Source organism: Protomyctophum bolini (assembly GCF_963924005.1).
Source record: "Protomyctophum bolini genome assembly, chromosome: 10".
NCBI classification, from domain to species: domain Eukaryota; kingdom Metazoa; phylum Chordata; class Actinopteri; order Myctophiformes; family Myctophidae; genus Protomyctophum; species Protomyctophum bolini.
In genome coordinates this window covers 7,257,825-7,274,121 of record NC_137871.1, presented here as the reverse complement: position 1 = coordinate 7,274,121, position 16,297 = coordinate 7,257,825, and the positions used below count along the sequence as shown (strand labels likewise).

General features: G+C 44.5%; 2 protein-coding genes across 2 annotated transcripts in view; one reads left to right on the top strand and one right to left on the bottom strand.

Moving 5' to 3' along the window:
* The window catches only part of LOC308322131 (uncharacterized protein), a gene marked incomplete at its 3' end in the record, with an annotated part of 567,861 nt that overhangs the window by 18,433 nt on the left and 533,131 nt on the right, over positions 1–16,297 (top strand). The gene's annotated exons all lie outside the window — the stretch shown is intronic.
* The window catches only part of slit3 (slit homolog 3), a gene marked incomplete at its 3' end in the record, with an annotated part of 88,019 nt that overhangs the window by 3,563 nt on the left and 68,159 nt on the right, over positions 1–16,297 (bottom strand). Inside the window, 2 exon segments of the mRNA XM_080774338.1 lie at positions 931–1,101; positions 2,311–2,465. Of these exon segments, the coding sequence (XP_080630464.1) occupies positions 931–1,101; positions 2,311–2,465 (326 nt within the window).

The window sequence follows — 16,297 nt, the reverse complement described above, 5'->3', positions numbered from 1 at the left end:
TTTTAGAACATATAATATTGGCGCCATATAATCATGGTGCCGTTGACCAATCAAGAGATTCCATGTTACAACCGTGAAGCGTTGCAACCTTGGCGGCTCTCCCCTACTGTACTTAAGTAACATTTTGAGGCACTTGTACTTTACACTTTTACTTGTACACTTTTACTTGTACACTTTTACTTGTACACTTTTACTTGTACACTTTTACTTGTACACTTTTACTTGTACACTTTTCCTTGTACACTTTTCCTTGTACACTTTTCCTTGTACACTTTTACTTGTACACTTTTACTTCTACACCACTACATCTCGGATCGAAACATTGTACTTTCACTCCACCACATTTATTTGAAAACATTAGTCACTATTAGTTTACTTGTAGATTTTGATTATTACTATTATTATTATTATTATTATTATTACAAAACATACGTTAACGACTTCATTTCAGCCATTTGAGAAAACGTTTTCAAATAGCCGATCTACACAATGTGGCACATCACGGTGCACTGTGAGCGTGTAGATCAATTAACTTTTTATTGAATTTTAATCAGACAAACGAAACGACTGACAATTGACAATACAAACTAAACCAGACAATATACATACAATACAATAGATTGGCTATTTTCATATATATATATATATATATATATATATATATATATATATATATATATATATATATATACACACATTTGAAAACTTGAAACGTTCTGCATGATGAGTACTTTTACGTTTGGTCCTTTAAGTACGTTTTGACACCAATACTTTTGTACAAAAAAAAGTAAAAAAAGTGAGCGCTTTTTCCCCACCACTGCTCTCTTTCTCTCTCTCTCTCTCTCTCTCTCTCTTTCTCTCTCCTGTCCCTGTGTGTGTGTGTGTACGTGCGTGCGTGCCGTGGTTCTCTTCCTACTGTATATACCTTGCCCTGGGCGGGGGCCTGCGGCGAGGCCCCCCGGGAGGCCTGGAGGTCCTGGAGCTCGCCGTTGATGCGCACGTTGTGAATGCAGCCGCTGAAGGCCTGGTGGGCGGGGGAGGAGGGCAGGGAGCGCTCCGGGCTGAGGCGCAGGCCTGACGCCGCCACCTGGGACGGCACTCCTGAGAGGAGAGGGAGGGAGGGAGGGAGAGAGAGAGGACGGTATAGTGAAAGTAGGAATGAAATGATGAATACGTATAGGCAGTAGTTCTCAGACCTCTGAGAATTCATATGCATTTGACCGCGCCGTCTGGAGATGTTTTGTGCCAGGTGTTGACACTTGACACTTAACCCATTCTGAACGGGAACCCATTTTGGTGTCGGCATCGTGTTACGCTTTAGCTATTGAAAAACAGCAGATCTACAAGCTCATAGCGCGCCACCGAGTGGCGCGCTACGAGCTTGTATAGGTCTGCTATTTTTGAAAAATCGAAGAGCGACTGACATTTTTAGAATCTGATCTCGGGTCAGAATGGGTTAATCAGACCAGTGTGTGTCCAGTGGAAACCTCGTATGAATCTGATCTCAGGTCAGAATGGGTTAAGGGTTGCCCACATGGGCAGGTAAATAGTCGCAAATAGTCGGGGCAGGTGGAGTTTGTTTTCAGGTTGCCCCCGACCGGGGCAAATGCTTGTTTGAGAGGGGACGTATGAACCCATGCATATTCATAGCTATATGTACAATAGGGTATTTGGCATGCAAATTGAGTTATGACATTTTTTTATCGCACAGCCCCAGAAAATTAATTCATTCAAATATCATTTTATAATGGCCAATTTACTAGTAGAACAGAACCTGTACTCCCTCGATGGGCAAGTGCCTCTGAGACCTTAGTTTCAACCCCTGCCCCCAGAAGTGACAATTCTACTTTTTTTTTTCCAAGCAAATTTTCCAAATATGATATTTCTCAAAAGATTAAAAAAATAGCAGATGTATACAGTACAAGGTCACGGCGCGTCATGTAGTCTTGTCAGCCTGTAGATCTGCTATTTTTGAAAAGCCGATAAAGCGCACGGTTGAAATGTACTGTGTGACGCTGTATTAGGAACTACTTTCCTTTTTCTACTTTGAGAACGACTGACTCAAGGTGTACTTAGTATGTGCACCGGAAATAGCAAATCCACAAGCTCACAACACATCGCTTTTGCGCTTTGTGAGCTTGTTTGTTCTGCTATCTTCGGTGCACCATGCACGCCGCCACGAAAGAACAACTAAAGTCATCCTTTTTTTGTGGTGCGGCAGTTGTGCTAAATCCTTCCTCCTCCTATACAGGTGTGTGACCGTACACTATACAGTATACATGTATACTGTGCGTGCGTGCGTGCGTGTACCTCCTATGTAGAGCTGCGTGGTGTGGTCGACGGAGGGCTGTCGCGGTAGCTTGCTCAGACTCTTGGGGGCTCCGTGGTCCACCACCAGGCTCAGAGAGTGGTTCTGGATCAGAAGCTCCACCGAGTGGAACATACCGTCGTTCACTGACTCCACACTGCCCACACACACACACACACAGGGAAATGGAAGTACACAGGGTTAGCACATGCATTTTCTTTAATACCATTAACATTCTGTGCATTGGGGAGCAGACTGTAAATCGTCTGACCCCAAAGCAAACTCCCAAGTCGTCGTTTCACTTTTCTCCTTTTGTTCCAAGATAAAGCCACAAGCTATAGAGTAACTACTGTAGCATCTTTCTCACACATAAAGGATTTCAAATAGTAAAAATGGGTGACGTATGTAGAAGCTCACAGTATGTGTGACATCGGCATGTGATGTAAGCTTGTAGATATGCAATGCTTTGGCCTTTGGCCGATAATATTGAATATATATCACCGTGTTTGTTACCATTATGTGATGATGTCTTTCACAGTAGGCTAATCGATACTGCATATACTCCACAACAGACAGGGGTTTAAAAAAAAAAAACAATCACACTTCTCTGAGGGGAGGGCCGCCTTTGTTTTCTTTTGTATTTCACGGGGGGGGGGGGGGGGGGGGGGCATGCTTAATGCAAAGTCCATAGACCTGGCTGCCACATGACGTCATCATGCCTGAAAGCCAGACGTTGCCCTCAGGAACCTCAGCTGGAGGACGGGGGCAGTGGGGGGGGCACTGTTACAGTATGTGATGTTTCCAAGGAAATTGTTTAATCTGAAAAAGGGATGACCTTTTGGACCATGCCTGACCCTGAGAGACAGAGAGAGGGGTGTGTGTGTGTGTGTGTGTGTGTGTGTGTGTGTGTGTGTGTGTGTGTGTGTGTGTGTGTGTGTGTGTGTGTGTGTGTGTGTGTGTGTGTGTGTGTGTGTGTGTGTGTGTGTGTGTGTGTGTGTGTGTGTGTGTGTGTGTGTGTGTGTGTGTGTGTGTGTGGTTTTTAGCTGGAGAAGAGACAGACAGCTGTAGAGACAGTGGTTTGGCATGGCCAAGAGAGATAGACAAGAGGGAAAGAGAGAGAGAGAGAGAGACAGTGGGGTAGTAAAGTTGACTGTGCCTCCGTTCACCCCATGGTCCTTATGCTCTTACCGGCGAAAACAAGCGAAACGCAAGGAAAACACTAAAGGACGGCTGGTGGTCTCCCCTATAGACCTCAGAGCTAAACACCAGGACAAAGCTTTCCCTGTGTCCCCGCAGCCTCTTATTGGCTAACGAGCTAAGGAGCCCCGGAGGCCTGCTTTGATTGACAACTGTTTATAGTACATTTGTTTTTTTGTTTTTTTTAGGTTACAAGTGAACATGCTAACGGCCAATTGAAATGTTGGCTGTGAGTTCTGGAGGCGGGCCATCGTCGGGGCGATATAGAAAATGCTGAGCGGGGCAAAAAGGAAGAGCAGCGTAAACGGTATCGCGACGGGGATGTTGTCTGTTGGGGTTTGTGTGGGACACACTGACACAGCACAGATCCCCCCATGGTCACTCACTCCCTCTCCAGACCCTGCAATAAGTGCTTATTCATTTTTCATAATTTACCATACTTTATTACATGGCTTGGCCTATATGGAAACAAACAATTATTTTGCCGATGGATTCCTGCAGATTGGAATCCTCCTGATTCAGTAACCCGTTTGAAACAGGTCACCATGAGCTCAGTCGCCTTGTGGTTAGTCTCAGTGTCCTGTCCGCCCTGAGACTGCGGGTGCAGTACTTAGTTTAGACAGTTTTTGGTTTAGACTATAGTCATTGGTTAGACCAGTCAGTAGTCCTACAACTACAACCTATCTCAAACCCTCACCCTAAACCCTAACCTCCCACGGGGCAGCACACCTAAACCTAACCTTAACCCATGTCTAACCAATGACTAGTCTAAACTAAGTATGCACCCAGAGACTGCATGGAAGGTCGGGGTTCCATCCCCAAAGATTCTAAAAAAAATGGGACCCAGTGCCTCTCTGCTTGGCACTCAGCATCAAGGGTTGGACTGGGGTAAGTCCCTGTGACATACTATAGCGTCATATCCAGGGGGTGTACTTGTACATCATGTAGAGGGGGTGTACTTGTACATCATGTCCAGGGGGTGTACTTGTACATCAAGCTGCCTCACACTATACCGAAACGGGAGATATAGGCTCCTGCCCTATATGGGCCTCATGGCTCGGCAAGGCTTACTTTGAAGCAGGCCTGTTATAATCATCCCAATCCCTGTGACGCTATACTCTGCAGCGCTAACATCCTCTGATTTTCACATTATTATTCCCACTTTGGCTGCTTCCTCTCCTCCTCCTCCTCCTCCTCCTCGTCTGTTGAGTTGACGGGTGATTCGTCAAGACAGTTTGGCTTGACGAAGTGTTACATTGTGGTGTTCTATACACTTCTCCTTTCCTCTGCTCTTTATTTTCCCACCTCAACGCCTGCTCTTTTCCTCCCTCTCGTATACGTTCCACGCTGCATTATATCCCAGGTGTCGAGTTAAGAGAATTTTGGCGAGTACAGCTGAGCTTGGGCTGAGGGCATCTTGACATGCATCCGAGCTGGGAACTGACATGCACCCTAATGCACTGAAGATCCCCCAGTGAACGGATCCAATCTGATCGGATGAGGATCTAAATTCTAAAGTGGATTAGTAGCCTGATGAAGAATCTATTGAACTTGAACCGACACATCCTGATGAATATCACAACTTTTTATCATTAGAAAGATATTTAGTTTTGGTAGCAACAAAGTTCCATACATGATAGTGAATATTAGTAATAAGAGATAAGTGAATAGTATGTGGATACCAGTGAATAACACACATGGAGCTATGACACTGCTATGGTACAAAGTCACCACAGGGTGGCAGTATATAACCGGCAGAGAGAGAGAGTGTGTGTGTGTGTGTGTGTGTGTGTGTGTGTGTGTGTGTGTGTGTGTGTGTGTGTGTGTGTGTGTGTGTGTGTGTGTGTGCTCGTGTGTGTGTGTGTGCTCGTGTGTGTGTGCGTGATGTTTTCCAATATCGGGCTTCATCAGTGTTTGGACAAGTGGACTTTCTCCAGAACCTTGACTGATATTTTATTTTACTGTGGCGCGTGCACTGTGCACGTGCATACCTACAGTACGGTGTGTCTGTGCGAGAGTGAATGTGTGTCTCTGTGTCTGAACGTGTGTGCGCGTGCGTGAGGTTCTTTGAAGTTGGCTGGGTTGGCCCTGTGTATTAGCTAAAAGTGGCCCATTATGGAATTCAATAAAAACAAACACAGAACCGTTGCAGATTTCAACCACTCTGCCTCTCTCTCTCTCTCTCTCTCTCTCTCTCTCGTCCTGTTCACCCAAGCCCGCAGGGGAAGTCAATTTCCTGTCGGTCCAAAATCAAATAGTCTGTGCACCCGTAGACACACACACACACACACGCGCGCGCGCGCGCATGCAAACAAACACGCCACACACACGTTTCACTCCCAAAAACCTCTCAAATACCTGAGACCACCTTCTATACAACACAAACTCCGAAATCATTAGCGTTTTCGTTGACTTTATCTGTGTGCGTATAAAAGCTATATTTAGGTCAGGAACAACCACATAGATCAGCTTACACTCTTAAATCTAATTGGCCACTGCATTTCCTTTATACTTACAAGGTTTCCTAAACCAGAGGTATATATATGGTGTGTGTCTGTGAGACAGTGACAGAGTGTGTGTGTGTGCGCCTGTACGCGCTCGCGCACGCGTGTGTGTGTTTACCAGTCCAATCTGGTTAAATTGATGTTTACCAGACGAGCCCAATTTCAGCCCCGCATCACCGTGGTTACCTCCAGCCGGCAGCTGGGCTGCCTGCGAGAGTGGTTTGCCGTTCAAGTTATTGCTCTCTTAACATTTCATTCTTCTATCGCTGCTACTCCACTGGTTTTTCTTCAACCCATCATATCTACGGCGATAAGACTGATTTCACTCATATGGATTGGTGCAAAATCAATGTTCTCTGTCTGTCTTGTGATTTCTTCAACTTGGTTGGCTATTATGTGGAACAGCAGCAAGGTTTTTAGAACGATTCTACCCAAAATATCATCACATTTGTATAGTTATGATGGGGGAAACAAAATATTCCGTGAATGAGGCACTTAAAACACTTATATCATGATGCATATATATATACCGACATCTAACAATAAAGCCATGACCAGAGTTGGGGTCCGTTACTCTTAAAAGTAAGGCACTACATATTACATATTACTTTGAAAAAAGTAATGCCTTACTTTACTTTATTACTCCCTGGAGAAAGTAACTAGTTACACTACTCGTTACATTACTTTTGCGTTACTCCATAACATTGCCTGTCACATTGTCACATAATTTACCACTTAACAATCTTTATAATCCTAATAAGGAGGACATACACAAGATATGTCTTTATGCTCTTTACCAGGTTGTGGAGGAATAAAACAAAATGGGCCTTTCCAAAACGGTGGTTCTCTTGACCTTGTAAAACTTTTTCTATGCAAACTTCTAATCAATTATTCAATCAATCAAATCAATATATTCAAATAAAAATAATGAGACTGAGAGAAATCAGTAGCCTATATGTTCACAGTGCTTTAGGATCCCTTTCTTTATGATGTGGAGTTCCCTGCTCCATTGCTCATTAAATGTAGTTTTAACATATTTAGTTTATTCATCTTTGCATTAACTAACTAGTACACATTCTACAACAAACAAACCGACCCTCCCACTGGCAGTGTTACCAGGTTTTGGAAGAGAAACAAGCAGTCATGTCTATGAAAACAAGCTAAAAATAGGCTATTATAAAACAAGCCCAAAGTCGCTTATAATAAGCGGACATGGCAACACCCCAGCGTCTGCTCTGTCTCTTTGACAGTGGGATACTGGCTCGCTGTGTGGAGCGGAGGAGTGCTGCTGCGGAGATTTTAATACAGAGACGACGTAAATGACAGTTATGAGCTTATGACACAAGCACTGTAGGATATATTACAAAAGAAAACGGAGGTTGAGGTGGGAGGAGGAAAGGTGGGTCTAAAACCGGACGTCTGGCCACCCTACGAGTCCACGACAGTAACGAAAAGTGCTGTGCTGCTGCTGATCTGACACCGGTTTGACATGTTCTAGTCCGCGACTCCGCTAGTGCGTTGCCAGCGCACCATTACTGTTCATGTTCAACTCATCTCCGTTGTGTGCATTATTCTCCAAGTCCAAAGCAACACTGCTGAAAGCAGCCACATGACGCAATTAAGTAACGAGTAACTCAAGCGCTGCAGCGACCAGTAACTGTAGTGTGATTATCAATTTTGGAGGAGTAGTGTCGTTATATTACTCGCTACCGACCAAAGTAGTGTCGTTACAGTAACGAGATTTCCCGTTACTCGTTACACCCAACTCTGGCCATGACAATGTCTACTGGGTTGAATGCCATATCCCTTTTAGAGTGGTGCTAGCCACTCAGCTATGTGTGTCCCTGGCTGTGTCTGTCTGACCGTCCGAGTACGGAAATGGCGTTTGTTGACCCCCATTGTATACAATACAGTATAGTACTGCAGCACGAGTACAGTACAGTACAGTACAGTACAGTACAGTACAGCACCACTCACTTCAGACTGGTCAGATTTCTTTCAACAGTTACACTATATTCTAAAAAAAACATGCAGTAATCCTGGTCTCCCCCTGGCCAGCCGGGCCACCTGATGGAGGGGAAAGGAACTGGTTGGAATAACGTGTTCCTTCCACGCGGCGCGCCACGTCCGACCAGGGAAACTCCCACCAGTCAGGTGTAAAGGAGCAACTTTGGGCACTCAGGCATGAAGGAAGTATGAGTTAAAGTCCGTTGCTCTCCCCATGTCCCCCATATATGGGGACTAGGTTGGCTAGGGTGTGTAGAGCCTAGGATCACATAGATAATTGACAAATTATCTATGTAACCCATTGAAAAATGGGTTACAAAATCGTGGGATAATAAAAAATAAAAAAACAGTTACACTATATTCTAAGGATTCACGCATTAATTAAAAAAATATCCTTACGATTAAATGTTTATTCATGCGAGGCATGAATAAACACCGAGTTAACTTGGTCACGAAGCAAAGGTTAAGCTAAGCTATAGCAACATGTTCTAGCAGTTAGATGGCATCAGCTGTACCGATATTAAAGGGTGACCCAACCCCAAACCTGCGTGGAGCTTGACATCTCTGGTGGTGTCAAGCCAGGGTGGCGAACTGGCCATCTGCTGTAGGCTAGCTTAGGAGCCAGCTGGTGATGTCACCCTATCTATAACACAACAGCGTTTATTTGACGACTTTAGTTACTACTTGTGCGTTGTAGATTTGGATTATTATTACAAAACATCTATTAACCCATTCTGACCTGAGATCAGATTCATACGAGGTTTCCACTGGACACACACTGGTCTGATTAACCCATTCTGACCGGAGATCAGATTCTAAAAATGTCAGTCGCTCTTCGATTTTTCTAAAATAGCAGACCTACAAGCTCGTAGCGCGCCACTCGGTGGCGCGCTATGAGCTTGTAGATCTGCTATTTTTCAATAGCTAAAGCATAACATGATGCTAACACCAAAATGGGTGCCCGGTCAGAATGGGTTAACCACTTCAGCCCTATATACATTATTTGCTATTTTGAAAATAGCCGATCTACAAGCTTGTAGATCTAATATTTAAAAAAATATTTTTATACATTTGAAAACGAGAAACGAAATATTCTGCATATGACTACTTTAGCTTTTAGTACTTTTAAGTACATTTTGAAGCCAATACTTTTGTACGTTTACTCCAGTACATTTTGAATTCTAGACTTTTACTTGTAGTAGTAGTAGTATTGATTTTTACTTGGGTAAAAAAAACATGGGAAATGGCCAATGCAGTACCCAGTTTGTCACCGTTAACACCCGTTTCCTATAGCGTGCGAGCGTGAAGCGAGAATGCGTGACAAATACTGTCCTGCTAAACGCTGTCCGATGTTGCGGTGGGAATATAGAGTAGAAGAGAGGCGGAGGTTTGCTGTAGCTCCGAGCCTCCTACTGTCTGAATATAAGATCCTTGAAACAAATGTCCCACCAGCTGTGAATCCGTATTGGGCTTGGCTTCGACTACTCTGTCTCCAACTGTGACAACACTGTTGGAGGGACGTAAAGTCCAGGTGAAACCATTTTTATGAACACCGCCTCATGACAGAAATGGTGATAATTTTCTCATTAAATGTACTGGTGGAAGTCACTATTTTGTCTTGAAGGGTACTTGCTGTCAGTCCCCCACAGTGCCCTGGGCCCAGATCCAGCTGCGACCTGGAAAACACAATTTCTGTTTCGGTTTCCCCTACATCCAGGTCAGCGAAACATACAGAACAGAATAAAGAGGTGACGTGAAAGATGATTCAGGCTGGTGATCGGTTAGTCATCGCTGACGTAGAGTATGCAGCTGGCAGTTGATTGAGAGCATACTGGGAGGAATGCAACGTTTTGGCTTTTTAAGCTTTTTTGATTCATATGATGGTTAATGGATTCTAAGCCATTTCCACAACTCCTCTGCATCCCTTTCTTTCTCTCTCTCTCTCTCTCTCTCTCTCTCTCTATCTCTCTCTCTCTCTGCTCTCTCCTTTCATCCCTTCTTTTTTCACTCCATTCCAGCCTTCACGTATCTCTTCTAAAATGTAATACAATCTATGAATCGGGCCTTCCCTCCCTCCCTTTAAAGTATAGGAAAGAAAAAAATGCGTGGAGGAGTAGTTTTTAAGAACTTATAGTTAATGCACAAGTATTGTTTGAGTATAAATAAAAATGGAGGACTTGTGTATTGAGTGCTTGAGTATATTTGGGTCAATGAAGGTGTGCTTTTTTTTGTGTGGGAGTCATGTTTGTAGATGTCATGCTCTGAAAAACAAAACCAAAGGAATGTGTAGCAAACACTTTTATGATAAAAATCCCTTTATCTCCATCTCGTTCTCGCTCTCTTATACCTTTCCTTCCATTCCCCCCCCTTGCTATATCCGATGCACCCATCTCTATCCTCCCTCCTTCATTTTCATCCCATCTTTCCATTCTCCTTCCTTTTTAATGTGCCCTTTTCTGCATCCGTATATTCCTCATTCCCTCCACTCGCCTGTCTATCCTAACCCCTCCTCTCTGCCCGTTTGACCCCATGGAAGGATTAATGTGGCATTTAATAAAGGGCACCACATTAGTAACAGACACACACACACACACACACACACACACACACACACACACACACACACACACACACACACACACACACACACGTATAAACACTTTGATCTGTTGCTAATGAGGTTACAGAGAGGGTCTTGTGTAGCTCTCATCTCTCCCTCTTTATCCCTTTTCTTCGCTGACTCACCTTCGCTTCCTGCTCACTCTCTCTCTCTCTCTCTCTCTCTCTCCTCCTCCAGCCTCTTCTCTTTCTCTCACTCCATGTTTTCACTCTCGCCTGTTTTTCCTCCCCTGCTCTATTTCAGTATCCAATCCAGGGTTTGACTCGCAAACATCCCAGGTGCTGACCCCCGGTCGGTCTCTGGGCTTTGGATCTTACAAACCCTGGTGTATTTGTAGGAGCTGGTGTGTGTGTGTGTGTGTGTGTGTGTGTCGATATAGCCAGCCAGCGCCATGTCGTGCCATTAATGCTGCACTTGAGCTTGCAGTGTTTTTAAAAGACATGTTGCATAAAGTGTCCAGTATCGTTTGAACACTGTACGGTTTCGGTCCGTTCGCGCACGCACGCATTTTCCAAATGAGGGTCAGATAAGACCACGCATTGGCAGCAAAACGACAGGCACATGAGAGAGGGGGGTGGGGGGGGGGGGGGGGATCCATGGGAAGTGTGTGTTCAAGCGAGCCCCAGGCTACGAGACGGGGCCTTCTCTGGTTCCAGTTTGGCAAACGTTAAACAATAACACACAGACAGTGTTTACTTAGTACTTAGCGCTGGCTTTATAGGGATGGTTTGGCGCTTGCAAACGTGTCTCTCACACTTTCTCTCGTTTTCTTCTCTCGTTCCCTCTCTCCTCTCTTTCTCCATCTCTCTCACTTCCTCCCCTCTCTTTGTCTTTCCCGTTTTGTTCCTCTTTTTCCGTTCCTCCCTCATTACCACCCTCTTGATTTCCCTACCCTATCCTATCTCCCTCCTTCGCTCTCTCTGTCCCTCTCTTTTCATCTCCCTCGAACCCGAGTTCCTCTCTTTTATTCTCTCCCTCTCTCTCTCTCTCTCTCTCTCTCTCTCTCTCCTCCCACAGCCCCCTCTGTCTGTCAGGCGTGGTCCATGTCAATCTTAACGGAAGCAGACAGGGATAATTCCCTGGCTCAACCTGTGGTTTTACTTTCCTCTCCTTCACTTCCCCTCCTCCTCCTCCTCCTCCTCACATTCTCTCAATCCCCTCCCGCCATCCCTCGCTCCTCTCCTCCTCATCCTCCCTGCTGTTTTCCCCGCGTCTGTCTGGTGTCTTTTCTTTCAGCTGACTCCGTCCATCCATTTTTTTTCTTTTTACCCCCGTGCTGTTTTGTTTCACAGGCAAAAGAAAGTCAAAGAAAAAATCAAATTGACCCTTTCATTGGGTTTCATTCTTCACTCTCTGTTGGGCTGTTAGTTGATTTGTCTGTCTGTCTGTCTGTCTGTCTGTCTGTCTGTCTGTCTGTCTGTCTGTCTGTCTGTCTGTCTGTCTGTCTGTCTGTCTGTCTGTCTGTCTGTCTGTCTGTCTGTCTGTCTGTCTGTCTGTCTGTCTGTCTGTCTGTCTGTCTGTCTGTCTGTCTGTCTGTCTGTCTGTCTGTCTGTCTGTCTGTCTGTCTGTCTGTCTGTCTGTCTGTCTGTCTGTCTGTCTGTCTGTCTGTCTGTCTGTCTGTCTGTCTGTCTGTCTGTCTGTCTGTCTGTCTGTCTGTCTGTCTGTCTGTCTGTCTGTCTGTCTGTCTGTCTGTCTGTCTGTCTGTCTGTCTGTCTGTCTGTCTGTCTGTCTGTCTGTCTGTCTGTCTGTCTGTCTGTCTGTCTGTCTGTCTGTCTGTCTGTCTGTCTGTCTGTCTGTCTGTCTGTCTGTCTGTCTGTCTGTCTGTCTGTCTGTCTGTCTGTCTGTCTGTCTGTCTGTCTGTCTGTCTGTCTGTCTGTCTGTCTGTCTGTCTGTCTGTCTGTCTGTCTGTCTGTCTGTCTGTCTGTCTGTCTGTCTGTCTGTCTGTCTGTCTGTCTGTCTGTCTGTCTGTCTGTCTGTCTGTCTGTCTGTCTGTCTGTCTGTCTGTCTGTCTGTCTGTCTGTCTGTCTGTCTGTCTGTCTGTCTGTCTGTCTGTCTGTCTGTCTGTCTGTCTGTCTGTCTGTCTGTCTGTCTGTCTGTCTGTCTGTCTGTCTGTCTGTCTGTCTGTCTGTCTGTCTGTCTGTCTGTCTGTCTGTCTGTCTGTCTGTCTGTCTGTCTGTCTGTCTGTCTGTCTGTCTGTCTGTCTGTCTGTCTGTCTGTCTGTCTGTCTGTCTGTCTGTCTGTCTGTCTGTCTGTCTGTCTGTCTGTCTGTCTGTCTGTCTGTCTGTCTGTCTGTCTGTCTGTCTGTCTGTCTGTCTGTCTGTCTGTCTGTCTGTCTGTCTGTCTGTCTGTCTGTCTGTCTGTCTGTCTGTCTGTCTGTCTGTCTGTCTGTTGCACTGTTGTTTTTGGCAGCAAATTTTGATTTAGTTTTTAGTCTCTTGAATAGTTTTAATTTAATTTTAGTCACATTTTAGTCACCTGGAATGTCTTAGTGTTAGTCTAGTTTTGGTCGACTAAATGTCGAGATGTATTTTGGTGGGCCTTGATGTTGTCGTAATGACTGATTTTACACTTGCTGAAATAGCAGATCTGCTTTTTTCAGCATCCAACCAAGTGTAAAATGACTCATACTGGATCTCTTGTCCAACTAGTCCCCTTCCTAGCATTTAGTCTAGTTTTTAGCTGTTGACGAAATTGTCAATACATTAGTCTTAGTTTTAGTCACCATAGCTTAGTTTTCATTTAGTTTCCATTTAGTTTTTGTCAGTGGAAAAAAAGGTAGTCGACGAACATTTTTCGTCTTGGTTTTAGTCGACGAAATCGACACTGGTTGGTTGATCTTTTGTCTGTCCATTTTCTCCTTCCCTAACCTTTTCAACCCATCCTCTTGGCCTCCCTCCGTATTGTGGTTCATCACATCTTTTCCATTGCTCCACTCTTCCATCTCGGCTCCCTCCTCTTGTCCTCCGCTTGGCTCTCCTCATTTTCACCCAGTGTCGGTGCTTCTGGGTGCCAGCGAACATTCCACTTAAGGTCATACTAGTTTTCTCGTTTTGTTTCAGGTTTAGCTTTTAACGCCACAGTATACGCTCTACTGCAGGGTGTTCTCAACCCGTGGGTCGCGACCCTCCTAGGGGGTCGCCATTTTGTTTTTGCAACTGAATGGCTGAAGAATGGAAATTAAAGGTATATTCAGTGATTTCACTTAATTCAAATATCACTTATGTTTTTGTTTTGTTGTGATAATCCTCTCTACTATAGAGTGTGCTGACCATATAAGGAGTTCCTCCCTGTCCCCAGTTAACCCCTGGGGGTCAAAAAAACCTTAGGTTTCATTTTGACTCTCTATCCTGATTGGACGAAGGCTTAGGTCCCACAGCAAAAACGAAACCTAAGGTTTTTCGAGTGAAATCACTGAATATACCTATTACCTTTAAGAGTATAGTGGATGCATACACTTTCCTTAATGGTTATATCTGGTTTCAGTATTTATTTGGGGTGCATACTTAGTTAGTTTAGACTACTGTAGTCATTGGTTAGACATGGGTTAAGGTTAGGTTTAGGTGTGCTGCCCCGTGGGAGGTTAGGTTTAGGGTGAGGGTTTGAGATAGGTTGTAGTTGTAGGACTAATGACTGGTCTAACCGGGGCGTACGCCTGCCGCGGATTCTGATATCTGCGTCTGTGCACCAACTACACGAAACGTTACATTTATTACCACGGAAACACAATATACTGCACAAAATCTGTAGAACAAAACTTAAAAAAGGGAAATTAAATATGAAATGTGTGTTTGCCAGCTACAGTAGGCAACCCCAGATGTAACCATCTGATCCTATTCACGTTACTGTAGACAGGATATTTCATACAGTACCAACTGAAAACAGACAATATGTACGTGCACAGTATATATTGAGTTAAATTCTGTCTGGATCTGACTGTGTATTTCTGTTACCTTTTACAGTTAACCCATTCTGAACGGGAACCCATTTTGGTCTTAGCATCATGTTATGCTTTAGCTATTGAAAAATAGCAGATCTACAAGCTGTGGCGCGCTACGAGCTTGTAGGTCTGCTATTTTTTTTTAAATCGAAGAACGACTCACATTTTTAGAATCTGATCTCAGGTCAGAATGGGCTAATCAGACCAGTGTGTGTCCAGTGGAAACCTCGTATGAATCTGATCTCAGGTCAGAATGGGTTAAACAAATTCATGATTGAGATGTTGTTTGGTCCGCCCCCCCCCCCCCCCCCACCCCACTCAGGACTGCATGTCATTTAGTGGTTAACCCATTCTGACCTGAGATCAGATTCATACGAGGTTTTTCACTGGACACACACTGGTCTGATGAACCCATTCGGACCTGAGATCAGATTCTAAAAATGTCAGTCGCTCTTCGATTTTTCAAAGATAGCAGACCTACAAGCTCGTATGAGCTTGTAGATCTGCTATTTTTCAATAGCTAAAGCATAACATAATGCTAACACCAAAACGGGTTCCCGGTCAGAATGGGTTAACCTAGTTAGTTTAGACTACTAAACTAAGAGGAAACAGACTAACGGTTAGTGTGTTTCATCTTAAGAGTTTAGTAGTCTAAACAACTAACTAGGTTAAACCTAGTTAGTTTAGACTACTAAACTCTTGAGAGGAGCATACTAGTTAGTTTAGACTACTAAACTCTTAAAGGGACACTTCACCCTTTTTGCAAAAAAATATATGTTAATGACGTTTAGAAGCTTTAGATCACTTTCCTGGGGGTATTTATGTGTGTAATATGTGGTTTTAGATATTTTAGATTGTAGCAGTTGTCTCTGATGTCATGGACACTGGTCTCACTACCTTCCTGGACTACAATTCCCATAATTCTTTGGTGCACTGCTCCTCCTTGTGGATAGGGGGGAGAGCTGTCTTACTGAGACAACATGTAGTCCAGGAAGGAAGTGAGCCCAGTGTCCATGACATCAGAGACAACAGGCTCACTGCTACAATCTAAAATATCTAAAACCACATATTACACACATAAATACCCCCAGGAAAGTGTTCTAAAGCTCCTAAACGTCATTAACATGTATTTTTTTGCAAAAAGGGTGAAGTGTCCCTTTAAGAGGAAACATAATGCACAAACTCGTCTTCGGTAACTGTTGTTTGGCCATCGTGACATGGATTCCATGCCCTGTGACTCATCCTTGTGCCTGCCGTATCATCCTTGTCTCGGCTCATGGTTATCTTTTTGGTTATCAAAATTGTATTCTCATGCTGCCCTTCTCCTGCTCATCTATGCACGCGCACGCACGCACGCACGCACGCACGCACACACGGAGTACACAGAGAGTGTGTAGATACACTTCCCCTCCCTTGCCCACCAGAGACAAAAGGAGAGAGCCAAGCCAAATCCACACAGCTTGACGTCAGTAATGCAAGGAGAACCGCAAAGGCAGAGCGAAGTGAAAACGATAGCGTTGTCCCTTATTCCCCCCTCTATTTTCCTTTTTATTTTTCCATCCCTCTTCCTGATTCTAAGTCGCTGCCCACTGTCTGAGTCTTTCTCTGTCTCTTTCTTCCTTTCTCGTAACCGATCATCTCTCCCATTATCTCCGTCTCTGCCTCCCTGTATTCACAAATCCCCACATTCCTTAATTTAAGTTGTGACGTGGGCGCGCATCTCG